Source organism: Lagopus leucura, unplaced genomic scaffold, assembly GCF_019238085.1.
Source record: "Lagopus leucura isolate 7727_CA_CO unplaced genomic scaffold, USGS_WTPT01 Super-Scaffold_100012, whole genome shotgun sequence".
In the NCBI taxonomy this organism is placed as follows: Eukaryota; Metazoa; Chordata; class Aves; order Galliformes; family Phasianidae; genus Lagopus; species Lagopus leucura.
The window spans coordinates 16,952,733-16,969,685 of record NW_024962267.1 but is presented as its reverse complement, the minus strand read 5'-3'; the positions used below and the strand labels follow the sequence as shown (position 1 = coordinate 16,969,685).

Here is a 16,953-nt window from a genome sequence, read left to right as displayed (position 1 = left end):
GCTGCGGGCTGCATTTATTGTCAGAATAACCATGAAGGTCTGACATTTAAAACAAAACCATTGTGAAACATTATCTGGAGTCAGTCCACAACTCGGTGCTTTGCAGGGAGCTCCTGGTCTTACCAAATAACCTGCCTTTCTTCTGGGGCGATTTTAGAAGGCAGTGGTTTTGAGGTCGTTGGAAGGTTTTAGTCATTCTGTCCGTGGCTACAGTAGTCTTCCTGTAAAAATAGAGAATAAAATAAAAATGGTGGCTTTGTGGGATTTTTCTTTGTTTCTGTTGTTGTTGTTTTTACTGCCGTGAGCAATGAAGAGTATTCTCTTAACAACAGCGCATACTTTTGAGTGAGCAAAATGTGCCATAAGTAGACAGCAGACTTTTTTTTTCCTGTTGAAATGCTTTCTGAGCTGCAGCTGTTGTAACATCAGCTGTAAAAAGTTCTGGTTTCTTCTGCTGTTCTAACAATCTTTGGCTGCAGTACCGAAATCACAGATCTATTTGGTGTATTATTTATTCGGTGTCCTTGGCAGGTAGTTGAGGGGTGGGTTTTTTTTTTTGTTTGTTTTTATAGCTGAGCATAATGTGGAAGAAAATAAACATGCAGCTCTTGGTTATTCACAAGAAGAGACTAAGTACGATTCTTCCATGATGTATGAGATTGGAATCTTGAGTGGGAACGCAACAGAAGCCCAGGAGCCGTTGAGTAGGGATAGAAGTCTGACTACCTTCTGTGTTTTTATTTTTTCCAGAGTGCACAACTGAGTGAAATCATCAGTAGCCTCATTGCTCCGCTCAACCTGTCTCCGGCTTCTTCTCTCTCATCCAAAACTTGCAGGCACAGACAGCTGGTCAATGGCATCTCCTTCAGGTAGGTGACAGTACGGTGTTATTTTCTTTGGGAATAACTATTGGAAAAGTTACATAAATTCAACAAATAATCCTTATGGTATTAGGTTAGAAAGAAAGAACTGCTCTTTGTAAGCTTCAAGAGTGACGAAGTTGAGCTTGGAAAGCTGTAGTGTATTTTTGTTTTCTTAAAGACATCATAAGATAATGCTATCACCGTAATTCCACTCAAGTAAGTCCTGGGACGAAGAATGTATCTGTGCAGTAATGAAAGGACTCATTAAATTGCACACTATTTTTACATATTTTAGACTCAGTGGATTCTGTCATCATGATTCACCTTAATTACTAGGAAGCTGACAAATTAGATTTCACTGGATTAGTAGAACACATGGCCATTGCCACTTGTACCTCAACGTGGGTCAGGGTCTGTTTATTTCTAATAGCTTCATCAGCTTGCACATCTTCAGTTTGAGGCTAAATGAATCTTTGCCAGCTAATCTTTCATGGGCTTACTTCTCCAGGATGAAAGGATGTAGCAGCTTGAAATTAACGCTGTAGGCAAACATTTCTTAATACTATGCCATAAGTTTTAGTAACTTTATCCTGTGTTTGTTCATTTTAAAATACCCTGCAGGTACTTTTCTGTATTAATCTCAAAACACTATTAAGATTATTATTTACAGTCCTATCTTACCAAAGACCTGGGTACATAGAATATTTCTCTTGGTAAGGTGATTGGAGGGATGAGGGCATAGCTGAGTTATTCACAGGTCTTGATTAAGATCAAGTGGCTGAAGAAGGCGTTCACTATTAGGGCCAGGGGCTTTATGGCAGTGTCTGCAGCAGAACGTAATTCCCTGGCTCCCAGTTCCATGTAGGGCTGGACACACCGTCTGTTTTTCAGCAGCTTTGCTGCAGAAGCTGTAGCTTCCCACGAGGAGATTATAATGAGCAGCTTGGATGGGCAGCTTCTTTTAACTGCCGTCTGTTGCCAAAGCGACTGTGTGACTGTGCCCTAAATTTGAGGATGAAGAGGTCCTGTCATGTGGCATTTGTGTTCCTGATCTAGTGGTTGTTTACAAGTAATGCAGGGAAAGATCAGAATACTCCACTGAGTTCTGGAATAAAAGCTGCCCTGATGGGTATGTAGAAGAAGAGAAGAATTAAGACCATTAGAAATGACTCAGTGACTTCCTTGTGCAACGGACGAGGAAGGAGTCCTGTTTTTTAAGTGTTTTTAGATGTGAATGAATTTTACTTCGTGATGAGGGACACTAATGATGCAACTTCAAGCCACTGCTCTTCTGCATTTTACTTTCCATCAGACATCTGTCAGGAACTGTCCAAAATCAGCCCTCTTTCCCTTTTATGAGCAGCACAGTTGCTGGAGCAGCTCAGGGAGCGCACTCTCTAAGGCTGGTCATTTTCTACCCGTGCTCTGTAACAACCAAAGGAAGAATGGGAAGACATGGAGGATTTTCTCAGTGCTGTAGCTCTGAACTGGAGGTGGTAAGTTAGCTGCTGGAAGGGAATCAAAGAATCACAATCGTAGAATGATAGAATGGCTTGGATTGGAAGGGAGCTTCAAATATCATCCAAGTAGGGCTGCCAGCCTCCAGCTAGATTCAGTACTAGACCTGGTTGCTCAGGGCCATCCAACCTGGCCTTCAACACCTCTGGGAACACAACATCCGTATCCTCTCTGGGCAGCCTATGCTAGCACCTCACCACTTTCCCTAATCTAAATCTTCCCTCCTTTGGTGTAAAGCTGTTTCTCCTTGTCCTGTTGCTGTCTACCTGTGTAAAAAGTTGATTTCCCTTTAAATACTAGAAGGTCACAATGAGGTCTCTGCACAGCCTTCTCTTCTCCAACTGAACAAGCTTAGTCCCTTCAGCCTGTCTTCGTAAGAGAGGTGCTCCAACCCTCTGATCATCTTCACGGCCCTCCTCTGGACCCTCTCTGATAGCTCCACGTTCCTCCTGTGCTGGGGGTGTCAGACCTGAATGCAGTACTCCAGATAGGGCTCACAAGGGCAGAGAGGAGCAATCCCCTCCCTCACCTTCATCATCCTTCTTCTGATGCAGCCCATGATACCACTGGCCTTCCGGGCTGCAGACACACACTGCTGGCTCATTTTAAGTCTTTCATCTATCAGGATCCCTGAGTTCTTCTCAGCAGGGCTACTCTCAGAGGCTTGTGACTTTTCTACGTGTTATCTGGAAAATCAGTTGAATTACTTTATTTTTTCACCTCTTGTATTGTGAAATGTTTTTAAGCCTGTAAATAAATACATCTCATTAAAGGTGGTAATTAAGCACAACATCGAGTAGTTGTCCTAAGAATCCCAAAAGGAAATTCACTGACTCCTACTTGTGGTTTTGAGTGTGCTTCATTTCTTCTTGTATTTTATTGGTGTCCTTGTTTAGTGTGCAGTTAAATCAAGCAGTTACATGCTGAAGTTAACTTCATTTCTTGGCTAATTCTCCCCTCACTTTTTCCAGAGCTGACTTTATTGTGTATTTTAGAAAGTAGAAATCAAAATCAACTTGAAAGTAAGGTGATTTTTAGGATTTTGAAGATGGAAAAAGAAGGGATGGTATTGCTATTTTAACTGTTATTTTTACTTTAGTACATTTTTGAAATTCGTTGTAGGCTCTTGATGCAAAAGATGTAGTCCATGTTTAAAGTAAGTCTGCATGTGAGGTGCTTTGAGGTTTGTAATGATGGAGGTTGCAGTATGGCTGGTTACTTGGGAGTTCCCAGTGGAATTGGTGGTACATGTACAGTTCCTGGTTGATTAAATGTGGGTAAACTCGAATTGCCATTTGTCAAGGTATGATTTTGTTAGTGGCTTCCCTGTTTTCTTTTTTAATGTAGCCTTTCTTTGCTCTATTGAATCTGGATCCAAAGATAAGACAGATGAAGGTAAATCTTCATAGAAGCAGCTCCTTAATAGAATTACTTCCTTATCAACAGAGAGGAGTGGAAAAAAAATCTTTAGTTCAGAACAAATGGAGCCTGTCCTGTGGCTTCCAGTGCATGTGTGCATTCTGTAAGGTCTCTGTTCTGCAGCTAGTCTGCAGTGCAAGACAGGCCAACCTAGAAGCTTTGAAAGGAGCAAATAGAGGAATTTGACTTCTGCTCTTCTGTAGAATCCTGTTTTGAAAACCATACTGCATGAAGCTCTAAATATATGGATAACTTCAGCCTTGACTTGGAAGTGTTGTTTACATGAATGGCAGGAAAAAGGTATTGTTGTGTATTGCAGCTCCAAACCACAGAACTGAGAACTCTGCTTCATCTGAAACAGGAGCTGAGCATTCCTGGAAGGCACAGGAGGGTAAATAGAGCAGCTGGAAAAGGTTGCAGAGAGATCATCAGTGACCTACGTAGCACACCAGAACAAAGGCAGCAACTGCAGAAATTGAGACTGAGGAGCTTTTTGTGCTAATACTCTTTTCCAAATGGTTTTCATGTAAGAGGGTGGTAGTGGAAGTTCAGAAATTGGCCTTGGCACTCTCTGATATCAGGGCAGATAAGAACAGAACAGAAGTTTTTAAGCATTTGGAGAAGGTACTTTAATGGAACTTTCGCATGGTCCTGCAATATTGTATTTCTTTCTCCAGCTGTAAAGTTCAGCATTTGCATTAAGAATGTCATGCTTCAATGCTTTGGGTTCTGTCTCGGCACTTACTAGTGTGTTCCTCTACATACATACCATTCTTCTTTTAATTAGCACATTTGTCATTGAGTGTGTATCACTTGTTGGGGGTTTGATGTGTCAGAAGAATAGTTCAGATTCATGCCAATAAAACATCGTTGCCACGACAGCGCAGCATGGGGTGGTGTTTAATCAAGCTTTCGTAGTGAGCCCTTCTACTTAATAAAAATGTACCATTAGTAGATAGTTACTTCTCAAAAAGATTGATAAACGGCCCTGTAATAAATTCATTTTCATGTTTTATTGCATGTTGTAGGTTTTCTAATAAAGCTGTATCCTACCAGATAAAGTTCATGAAAGGGAATAACCATTCATGCAGAGAAAACAATTGTTCCTGCAGAAAGATAGCCTGTTATGACCCAAGGCTGAGATATCTCATGTGTTTGCACTTCTTGGGCAGTTCAGAGTTGCAGTCAAGGTCTCCAGTATTGCAAAACTAAATGCACACTTGAGTGATTTTTGCAGGGCGCCTTTACCTTTGCAGGCAGATGTTGCTGCAGCAACAAAAGAAGACTGGGATACCTGGGAAAACGAAGTACATTTGATGGCATTGTATTGGTTAAACTGAAGGAGCAGAATTCCTGATTTTGATACAGATGTTTTGCAGTGCTTTGCAGCCCTACATGGAGTCAGCAGTGGTTTGTAAAGGTTTACTGAAGTTTCAGTTCATGAGCAAAAAATCAGGCAATCTCCAAGTATTTAGGCAAGATTCTAGGTCTCCATGTATTAGCACAACTGTGTAGAATGTAGGTTTGCAGAGAAATAATAGTTGTAACTTCAAGTTCATAGGTATTAGAAGCACTGGGGAGAGCTCTTGAATTTGGAAAAAACAAGAAATGTTAGAAAAGTTAGCAAGAACGGTGCATTTCTTTCTGTGATGAAACACAGACTTAGTCAAAGAGCAAACAAAACACACAGGTGCTTTCCTGAAGCAGTGTGCTGAAGTACTTCAGTGTGTGTCACGTTTTCTTAGAATTAGATGGCTCATGCTAATCAGAGGTTGAAATCTTGGCCGGTGCACATGGAGCATATTTAACACTTGTATTAACTCTCTCATTAATTATGAAACTGCAGGGCTTCAGACAACAGAGAAGTATCCTCTTCAAGCAGCTGGTTGCTTGATCATCAGCACATCAAGAAAAGAAGAAGAGACAGGACAAGGCTAAGATCTTTTTCTGTGAATAATGTCAGCACATCTGCCCGAACGAGGCCACTTCACAGTTTCCAGAAGAGAAAACTCTACAGAATGCACAGTGCCTGTGACTGGAATCAGCAGGTAGGCCTTCGCCTCTCTCTCTTGAGGAGACAAAAGCAGAGTCCAGCTGCTGGAGCCTGCACATGTCTGCCTGGTGTGTCAGAAGAACGGTGCACGCTGTGCTGCTTATGTGTTACTTTCAGGGAGCGTAGAGGTGTGCCAGCAGGAGCTCAGAGTTAATGAGTTGAACGTAAAAGCCAAAGATTGCTCAGAATCCTGCTTTTCAGATGAATTTAGTGCTAGGCTATCTTTAAAATCCAGTCAGAGGACAACTCAAGATTTTCTTTGGGAGGCTTGACTGCTGAGGAAACAGACTTCGGTCTAAATCAGCTGCCTGCTTGTTATCAGAATATTTGCTTTAGCTACAGGAAAGTTTACACAGCTGGTGGCACATTATTTTCTAGGAAATTAAGTGGCAATATCTTAATCTTGTTTCCGTTTTTTGCTGTTCCTGATTAGATACATTACTTCTTCCATGGTGTTTCATGAGTGCTTTAAAACTCTAACAAATTCTCTGCATTACAAAGGAATTCATCTTTTAAAATGGGGGAAAAAACACAGTTATGCAAGACAAGTTCATATCTGATATTAATAGCATATTGCTGCTAGTGGAATATAATGAATTTTTACACAGTATTTATATATACAGTATATTTATATACAGTACACTGTATTTTACACAGACTGTAGGACTGAAGGGAGATGTTTTTAAGTAATCGGTGATCGGTTGGATCTGCAGTAATTCTGTGTGTACTCCTTGTTTTTTACATTTCTGGTGCTGGGTTTCCATACATTAAGCCACCTCCAGTGTCTGCACTGAAGATGCAGAGATGTCCAAAGATGTTTCTCTTTGGCAGTAAAAACTCCTGTAGGGAATGCTGTATCAGAGAGGCCTCCCAAAGCTTATTGAACAGAAGATGTTGCAGCTTTCCATTTAACAATGACCACTTTCACTCTCCCTCCAAAAAAATGAGCGTTCCCATATTTACAGAGGAGCCTTTAGCATTAGTTAACTGGAAGCCAGCTTTTGTGCCACGTTCAAAGAATTTCAGTCTAAAATTTTGGAATTCAGGACATGACTGAAGTTTTAATACTCCTTCTGCAGTGATGGGATCCAAAATCTCATTGGTTTGGAATCTCTAGGCTGCTTTCCAAATACCTAGGGCTCAGTTTTACAGTTGCTGAGCTTTAGTAATGGACCTCATAGATGGAAGGAGAGATCTGCTAGTGTGTGCCTCTTGCCTGGCGATCTGCTTATTGACTGAATCTCAGCATCTTTGAGGTGATTGAAGGCCAAGCAGCTCAGATGCTGTCAATAGATACTGGAAATGTGTGCACTGAGGTTGCAGTTCAAATGCACCTTCTTCAGCTTTACAATCACAAGCCTGCCTCTAAGTGTTTTTGAAATCATTGCTAGCTTTAGCCAGCTTGTTGTGGCTGCCTGTACGTGCTGTGTAATTTTCTCTTACTGTGGCTCTCAGCACAGAAACCTGTGGTTATACTTCGCTTTCTACATGCAGAGTTTACCAAGGGGCTGATGGAGAACTGTGTCATTGTGCTACAGAGGGATTCTGCTCATGTTCCAGGAGAAAATAGGTAGTGGCAGCAATCAAGCTGTCAGTTTCAGACTTCATGCAAGTGTCAAACTCAATTAAAATTTTCAAAATTAAGGTAAAGCAGTTAACAAAGGCACATACAGTGTTGGTTGAAAACAGAATAACAGTGATCCTGCTGGGGAAGTGAGTGATAAAATTGGATTGGACGTTTCCACCATGTTCTGACAATCAAACCTAAGTGGTTATCAGATCTTTCAATTAAGAGCCATCGAAAGAGTATTGTTTCATTGAAGAAATTTCATTCTGACAGGTTCTGTCACTTTCTTAATGCTGCACTTGCTACACTTGGTTACCCAGCTGTTGATGAGATTGTTCAGCTTGAAATACAAGAATGCTGGATATCAACCTGGACTGAGTTGTAGATTAGACAGGGGGTAAGACTGCAAAATGGGGAACAGCCTCTGGAATTGATTTCCTTTCAAAATGTGTTTATATCCCAAATGGCAATCCAACCCATTTGCTATGGCTCTTCATTGAAAAATGAGTTATTCCTTACAAACACAGCAAATAGCTGGGTTTTTAATACAGTGTTACTGTGCTGCCTCTGGCAAGTTGTTCTCCCATATTTTCTCAAGTTTTAGGTATTTATATAGCTTGTGGTACCATGGTGTCTGCAGACTCCCATTTCTTTAAGGACATTGGCTTGAAAGCAAGCTGCAGCTGAGGAAGACTTGCTGCCGTGTCCCTGCAGCAGCTGTGCGGTTAAGAGACCAGCTTGCCAGTGTCTAAAGAGAAGGTGGGATCTTCTGAACATTGCAGCTCCTCAGCCAGCCTCAGCACTAGCGAGTGCCAAGCTGTGCTGGTGGGCAGTGCTGCTCTGTGGGGGGATCTGAGCAAATGAGAACTAGAGAATTCTGGCTAGAGAAAGCACAGCAAAATGCAGAGACTGCTCTCTAGGAGATGTAAGAAATGCTGGCTTAATTTGGAGGAATTTGTTTTTTTCAGAACAGATGACTGACTGCATACTCTTTGTTTATCTGATGGCAATCACAGCATTGTCCTTCACGTCTGTTCAGATTCTTTTGGGAAGTTCATTCTCCCCTGCAGCACCCAACACACGCGGTAGGAAAAGGGAAGTATGAAGTTGAACTGCTGTCCCATCTGTTGGTTCACAAAGGTCACTGGGAAGAGAGCCATGTTTTTTCTCTCTCTGCTGCCATGCTGCATACATTTACAATGCTGTCAAAAGTTTGTGCATTTAGTGATGTAGTATCTGCCCAGTGCCTGTTGAGAGATGCCCTATATTGTCCTCTGCTTTGCTACCTTTCAACTCTGAAGAAGACAACTCCTTCCCCTGTATTTTAGATAATGCTTACACAGAGTAGTATCTGAAAGCATAAAGCTTATGCAAGTACCGGTACAAAAAGAGATGACTCCTTGAAATTGTCTGCAACTCTAGAAGACCTTCCAGATCAACATGATAGCTGGACTGCAATGGGGATAAATAAAACAGGATGCAGGGTGTTTGGCTTATCTGCCACCATCCAGTGTCCTCAGGAACATGAGACATCCTTTGGGGACAAATCTGCTTGTCCACTAATTCAGAATGAGTGAACAAGATGATCTGTGAGTCATCTTTTGGCAGTGCTGTCTGTTTTGTATCTGTCTTCCTTCATGATCTAAATATCTCAGTAAGAACGTAGGCCATTTCTTGATTGTGAGTCAGTGCACAGGCCACTCAAAATGATCCATGCACACAGTAAATCCTGGGATGCAGTTTGTTTCAGAGTGGACAACGTGATTGTAGTGACACATTTCAGCAGCAAGAGTTCTGAATGAATGTTAAAAACATTTGTTGGGGTAACACAAAGGAGTAAACTGCAGCCACGTTGTAGGAGGAGGATGCGTGCTTGTGGACGGGGGCTGGAATCCTGAGATTGCTTCATGTGAAACATTGAGCTGCTGTTGAATCTTTTCCCAGTGGTTGCTGCTTTTATAATTTCTTTCCTACCCACGCCCACTGTGGATTCTCCAGTGTCAAATACCTGAGTGCTCCTGCAAATATTCTTCCTGCAGTGAGGACCTGGAATGTCTTTGCCTCTTGCTTTGTTTTTTTTGCCCAAACATGGAGGATTTAAATGTATCTTAGAGACCTCAAAAGTTCTGGTAAGTTTATTTAAAAGCAGCCAGTAAGCATTATTGCTACTCAGACAGTCTCAGAGAGGTCTTCGCTCAGCTGACGTGCCATGCTGTTTACTAGAGTGTATTTGATCTGTGTGGTTTGTTGCAGGGTTTCTTGCATAACAAGGAATGTGTTTTACCAGGACATTTTGCTTCTCACATCCTAGCTAATGGCACTTAGTTTGGTTGAGAGTTGCTTTACCAAGAGATATCACTGGGACTAGGTAGTGGCTTAATCCATTAAAACATTATACAGTAATAGCTAAAGGTAAGAGGCAAAAGAGGAGTGAGATCTAAGGACTATAACTTTGGGTCCTCTCCACTTCTTTGCAGAGTTCTGGAGCACCGTGTGTGTTTTTAAGCTGAAAATTCCCTTTGTATTCTCTATTTCCATGTGCTGGAGGAAGATGTGGTTGTGTGGACTGAGGCACACATAGAGAAGGCTGGAATGTAAATTTGCAGAGTTGCCAACACTCTGAAAGTCAGGAACTGAGGCGAACATTTTAGCCACCCACTTCCATTTCCTCTGGCCAGATTGTCCCATGTTGTTGTGGCTTGTTTATTTGCATTACAGGAGATACAGGTGAATTCTGTGTGCCTGTTATCACAGAATATCCTGAGTTAGAAGAGACCCACAAGGATAGAGTCAAACTCCTGGCTCTGCATAGGACCACCCAAAATCCAAACTGCCGTGTCCCATTTCCATCTAGTACAGATAGAAGCAAAGTGACAATTGCTGGTTTCTCTAGCTCACTCAGTCTCAACATTTTAAAACAAAACCAAATGAAACAAGAGGCTGCTTAGAAATCCTGTGTAGAATAGTAACTATCAAGCATTTTATTCACTAGCCAGCTAGAAAGTTTGCCTTCAGTGAAGCAGCTATTTCTCCTTAGTTGCTGTGAAAGGAGTCTACTGGTTGTCATTCCTCTCATTGGTATCCCTAGATATTGGCTCTGCCACCTGCCTCTGCATAGCTCACTGGCATTGCTGGCTTCTCAAAGGCCATGAGTACAAGGAATGTTGTTGTGGTGCCAAGTCTCTTGCAAAGAGGCTTCAAAAAGGGGATGCACCCTGCTTCTGAGAAAGTGATATACCTCTGGAGTGTGTCAGCCTTCTGGTGTGGGGTACAGTTCCTTGGTTATGGCTTACCAAGTTTGTAAGTGAAATTGCTAGTTGATAAAATTACTATCTAACTCTGGAAGTTTATATACATATATATATACACACATATATGAAAAATAAATATACATATAAATATAGGAAATAGAGTAAATATAAATATAGTAAACACAGTACTATAGTAAATATAATACAAATACTTTTATATATATATATGTATATGGGTATTTACGTATGTATGTATGTATAAAAGTAAAATTAGAAGTAAAAGACAGAACCAATAAATACTGCCTGGAAAAAAAGTAACATTCCTGTGCATTCAACTGTTCTGAATGCGTGTTAAGACTGTTGTCTGCTGGGGAGGAAGGAAGGAGGAACTCCTTTAGCTATTGCCAGTAAAACATAATCTGTCTCTGTCAGGTTTGTGTTAAGCCAGTGAGTCTGAAAAGTCTCTTTTCCACAATGAAACACCTGAAGTGTGCTTTTCACAGCAGTGCAGTTTTAGCTTGTTATGGTATTTCTGTAGTGTTCTACTGATCACATCTATTCCTAATGTCTAGACAGCATTTTTACAAAACTTATCATCATGGGTTAAAAAGTCTTTTCCTTCTTTGGGTTTATTTGGTCAAAAATTAATCACTAACCTTGATTTTTCAATTGATTTGTTTCTTCAACAAAAGCTCTTTGTTTCAGGATCTTTAGGACAACATACTTTTCCCACCAGAGCAGGTGAAAGTCCATCTCCCATTGGCTTACAACAGGATTGAAAGAACTAAACTAATTTATACTTCTGAGAGGTGGGTGGTCTATAGGAATGGGGAAGATACCAATCCCTCTGTGACACTGACCAAAATCCTAATTTGAGACAAGCTGGATGCTAAGTATTTTGTGCTCTGTCTTTTATGAAAGTCAGTTTCCTTCAATTCTCTTCCTGGAAAAACAGACTTCTGCCACGGGAAGTGCTGCTGTATCCTTACTGACAACTTCAGAGGGACCACAGGCAGACTGATACGTTCACATCCTGGAGCAGCTTGCTATGCTGCACCTGACCTACGTGTGGGTTGCAGCCAAGCACGTGGGAAAGGTCCTCTCCAGAAGCTTCATCTGGCAGGGAGGTTCTGTAAGGCAGCACACACCTTTGGCACCGTCCGCTAGGGGCACCATTCCATGAAGGGTGCCTGAGATGCTTTGCCCATCTTCTCCCTGCACTGCTATGTGTTAGGTATCAAAGAGGTATCGGCCATCCACACAGAGGTTCTCTTGTGTCCTGCAGGTAAGCCTCTGCAATGTAGCTGGCTACTCATTTACTGAAGAACAGCCTTTAATATTGACAAAGATGACTCCTCTTTGACGTTGCTGGAAAGTTTTGAGTGCGTGTGTGTAGGACGAGTAAATCCTTTTTCCTTTCCTTTTTCAGGCTTATAAGAGTAATCAGACGCAGACGTGACAGATATTCAGCAGAGTGTATTTGAGCTGACTTAATTAACTTGCTGGATTCATACGCATTGGTGTAATTGAACTGTGGCTCTCTGTTGTACTGTTACACTTCGGCTTGTTTCCAAAAATGGTAGGAGTTTCAGTAATGAGTAGCTGAAACCATGAAGTGAGTATTCACTTCAGAAGTCTTAACTAGGAGCACAGAACATTTTTCTCTTCAATTATGGCACTCTTTGTGGCTGCAGAACTTCTTCTCTCTGCAGAAAGTTGGTTGGCTGGTACTGTCCAGCCTTCTGAACCTTCTGCAGAGCTGGCATACGCCCATCATGCTTGGTCTCATGAATCAATTTATCACAAGCAAGTGCAAAAATTCTTTCGAATATCAAAATAAATGGCTCATTGTATTTTCTACGAGTCAGTAAAACAGTACTAAGAAAAAGAAGCCAAGAAGATTAAAATTCATAATACTCCTTAAAAATCAGATTCTCCTGGTGACATTGTTCCTTACGAGGCACAGAGCTGCTATTTTAGTTTAATATTTAAAGACCACACTCTTCTGAATTTCTCTTAAGTACAGTGTATTTTCTTTTCCATAACGGAATGAACCTAATGTAATGTTATTCTTCATATCTACTTAAGCTCAGGAAGCGTGAGGTTTTGTATTTCAGCAGTGAAGAAAAATGGTTCAGTAGGTGTGTAAGGTATAGGATAGCAGGGGAAAAAATGATAAGAGTTCCGTAATAGGTTTTTTGCCTTCTGAAAGGTTGGCATTGTAGCCAGCATGCCACAGAGGCCTCTCTTTGGAAAGCTGGACGCCTTGGTTTATCTTAAAACCACTTTTTGTTGCTGCGTTGGGGTGCTGGTATTTATGGGGTGGTTTTGTTCAGTTGGCTTTTGGTGAGCTGCCGCCTTCTTGGTTTTGTTTTTTGGTGTGCTGCTGCCATAGTAAGTTGAGTTGTAGCCTCTGTTCAATACGGAACTGGAAGGGGAGAGAGGTTGGTTCCCCAGCAGAGTTGTTGCTTTTTTTCTATGGGGTTGAGGCACTTTCTTTGAGCAGCATGCTCTCATTGCAGAATGAAGGGCTTCAGAATTTTTTTCTTCAAGAGCTGATTAAATCAACATTCCTGACAAACATCATCATTTCACTCATTCAGCATTTTCCAGTGGAAAACTACTGCATCAGAAATTTAAACCAGATCCGGTAACCGGGAACACAGACACTGCCAGGCTTGTTTTTAGTTGTTTTTTTTCTAGTAACTTCAGAGGGATATTTAAACACAACTACTCTCGTTTCTGTTTAAGTCCTTCTGTTCTTTTGAATGATGAACTGACTTAATGAAAGACTGAATGATTGAGGTGTCGATGCCAGAGCGTGCAAGGAAATAACGCACAAATCCAGGCAGAAGGTTTGTAACTCCCACCACAGACAAGATGAGGAAAAGAATGTGGCATTTACCAACATTGGCAATTTGATTTTATTACTGTTTGAAAATAAACTGTGATTGTGGAGGTTATTTGACCATTTGATGCGTGTTTTTCAGCAGGCTTAGCTTTAAGCTATATTCTAAATGTGTTTGCAAATGAAGTGAATTCAAGCAGGAAAAAGTCAGTCAGCGCTAAGGGACTGTGTGTCAGTATGTGTTGCCCTTACCCATATATTTTCTAGGGAATTTTACTGATTGGTGTTTGGGGATTTCTTTTAAAACCAACTGCATTAACTCTACTTTGAGTTCATTTCCAGAAAAAGAAATCAAGCAGAGTGAGTGCAGCAACAGCTTAAAGTTGCGGACGTTCAGGAAACCAATTCATTCCAGAAAAACAAAATCTGGTGAAAATGGGGTTTTATGAAGTTTTGGAAAGTCAAATTTAGAAATTGCATGAAGGTAAAAGCTCTTTAGGCTTTAGCTTAATGGTCTGTATAATGGGAAACATTCAGTCTGCTTTAGAGCTTACCCCTCTAGTGTTTCCAAACATGTCCCTGTTCTGCCAACACTTCATGGGTGTTTAAAGTTTAACAGAAGAAGTATCCCATATGTCTGACGTGGGAAATAACGCAACACTGATTTGAAGGAGTCCTGGGCTAGAAAAGAATTATTTCCACATGAAGTTGAAACTAGTTCCATGTAAACCCACGTACAGAGGTCAGGGTGGCTTAGGGACTGTTAATGTTTTCTTTTGATAAAAATGTGAAATACAACAAGCAGTCCTCAGAACCACAGGGTCTCCTCTGCTCCACTGTCACAGCATGCAGCTTGTATGATTTTAATCTATCCTGCAGTACAAAGGTGAACAATTTACTATTTTCTGACTTAGCATGGGTTGCAAATACTGATGCCGTGTCACAGAAGTACAAATTACAGTTAATTAGAGAGAGAGAGAGTGGTAGATGTAAGCACTGCATCACCACCAGTTGAGTGACACTGCTAGAATACAGCCCGGAGTCTCTCAAGCAGGAGGAAGCAGCTAGAGATGTCTTGGATTCAGGAAGCAGGATGACTAAAAATACAAGTAAAGTTTGTTTGATCGTCTTCCCTCTGATGCAGCTGTTGGCTGGTTTCCTCTTGTTCCATAAAAAGTCTTAAGAAAATCAAGACCACTGTGACATTCATTCTTACATTTTATTAAGTTGAAATCCTTTTCCAGGAGACAATAGACGTGGCTGTTTCCACAGTATTAAGCTAGAAGCTGATACCTCAGGGTTCCTGTTTCCTCTCTGCTCATTTTAGGTTTTGCAGCATTTGGCAAAGCAGCAAACCCTGGTTTTTTTTGAGCACAACAGCAATGGATGACCTTAAAAATGCCAGTACCTTTGGGGCTGCTATTCGTAGTACCTAGTAAGGCTGAAAGTGGCATCAGCAACACTACTTTCCTGCAGTAGCTTGTTCTGAAGCGTGGGCTTGTTTTGACTACTGCTTAGTAGTACTGTGTTCCACTCTTTCCTTCTGTCTCTAAGCATGTCCCAGCATTTTGCCTGCATGCTGCTGCTTTGTCCTTTCCTGTTGTGTTTTGCCATTCTGTCTTGCTACTTTGCACCCACCAGTCCCGTGCAATCCATCATTTTACTTTCTGTCCCTTAACAGGCCGTGCAAATAAGCAGCTACGTTCATATTCACAGTTCTGCTCCGTGTAGTAGTTCTCATATTACCTATTAATCAGTCAGTGCATCCATCTCCTGTATTTATTGTTCTGTATCTTCTTTCATGTGTGTTATAACAAGGTAAGGACTCTGTCCTCTTGCTCTGTGTAAATAGTATGCACAAAATATTTAATATTGTCTTGCTTTAAAATATACAAGCTCAAACTGTCCAGAGAAGTAGCTTTTTGGCCATGGGTTTATATAGGAATAATGACTGGAACTGCTACATTTTGCTGTGGAAACTCTGACAACTGGTTCCTGGCCTCTAATAAAAGGGTATTTTTATATTCTTTGTATTGTGCACCATAGAAGAGTTAGTCATATGTAGATTATCTGACATTTGTGCGAGTACTTTTCCCATTCACATGTCAAAGAGTGACTGTGAGCTTTTTTATTCTTCTGATCCAGCTGGAGGGAAGTTAAGCGAGTAAAAGAGAAGTTAACCTTTGTTCCTGTGTTTCCATGCAGACTTCATCATTTAGAGATACCTCCTGTCCATACAGAACTCAGTTACCATGTATGGTGCCGACCTCAGCATTGAGCAGTAGCGAGTACAGCCCGGAATCTAAAATGCTGGATTACGTGCAAGAGCTGGACTCTTCCTTCCATCCAGTCCTATCATTCCCTTCAGGTAAGTAACCCAAACTCCATGCCTCCACAGAGGGCTGGGTGCTTGTGAGAGCTGTGCAGGCTGTGGACTAGCTTTCCTTTGGAGTGGGTTTTTTTAATAGTTCTTACAGAAAACTTCCTACTGGCAGAACACACGTGTTTAGGCTGAAGGAAAATCGTAGTTTCACACTGATATTTGAAAAACACATCTGAATTTTCCATACCAGTAAGGCACTTGCAGCTGAGAAAGTGTGATCTGGGAAGAATTTGGGGTTCTTTGTGGTAAGTTTCACAGTGTGTCCACTCCAAGTCAGTGGCAATCCCTTGAATGGTGCTATTCCCACACATCTTGGTTCTGTTGTTTGGTGGGCAGCTTTCAGCTCAGGCCCTTTGCACTAGGCTCAGAAAGTTTCTGTAGTTCTTGTGATTGTTTTAGTGATAACCAGCCTTATGGTGGTTGCTGATGTTAATGATTTCTGACATCTGATTCTTTAAATCTTCTGAAACAATAATGCAGACGTTGACTCTGTCTCTTCTTTGCTCTGAAAGTGCAACTTGCACTTCCAAATTACCACATCGAGTGCTGTTGTCTGCAGAAGGGATTCATACTATTGAATTTTTTCTTTCTTTGTGATTTTTTTTTTGGTTTTTTTTTTTGCATTTTAGACAAAACCTTTTTACTGAGCAGTATGGGAACCCTGCTGTAACGAGGGCTTCTTTGCCACTAAATAATCCCTGCAGAGGAGAGCTGTCCCCACATGCTTCCTGGGTCACTCGGTGCCAGTTTTTCTAACTAATCAAGTTGTTTCCTTGCTTCAGCTTCTGAGCAAGGACTGCTGATCACAGCACATGTTTTGAGAGGCATTTGTCAGTGTTTCTTTAAATATCTGTTCAGGGATAGTTGTATAAGGCTGTGCCCCTTGCCTTCATTCTTGCCTTAGTCTTAAGGGAGACTAGGAAGTTTGACAGGAATGCTGGAAATCTATCAGAAAAGAAAACCAACTCTAATCATCATGAAAATAAAAGAAACTGAAAGGCCATTGATTGCCTTGTGGATACTGTAGGTCATTTTGCCAGGATGAAGGAAG

General features: G+C 41.3%; 1 protein-coding gene across 8 annotated transcripts in view; it reads left to right on the top strand.

Annotated features, from left to right (window-relative positions):
- The window catches only part of KANSL1L (KAT8 regulatory NSL complex subunit 1 like), a 57,541-nt gene that overhangs the window by 24,635 nt on the left and 15,953 nt on the right, over positions 1 to 16,953 (top strand). For all 8 annotated transcript variants that reach the window (XM_042874492.1, XM_042874494.1, XM_042874495.1 and 5 more), the window contains 3 exons: positions 751 to 869; positions 5,647 to 5,848; positions 15,725 to 15,887. In XM_042874492.1, coding sequence (XP_042730426.1) covers positions 751 to 869; positions 5,647 to 5,848; positions 15,725 to 15,887 — 484 coding nt within the window. The remainder of the gene's footprint in view (positions 1 to 750; positions 870 to 5,646; positions 5,849 to 15,724; positions 15,888 to 16,953) is intronic.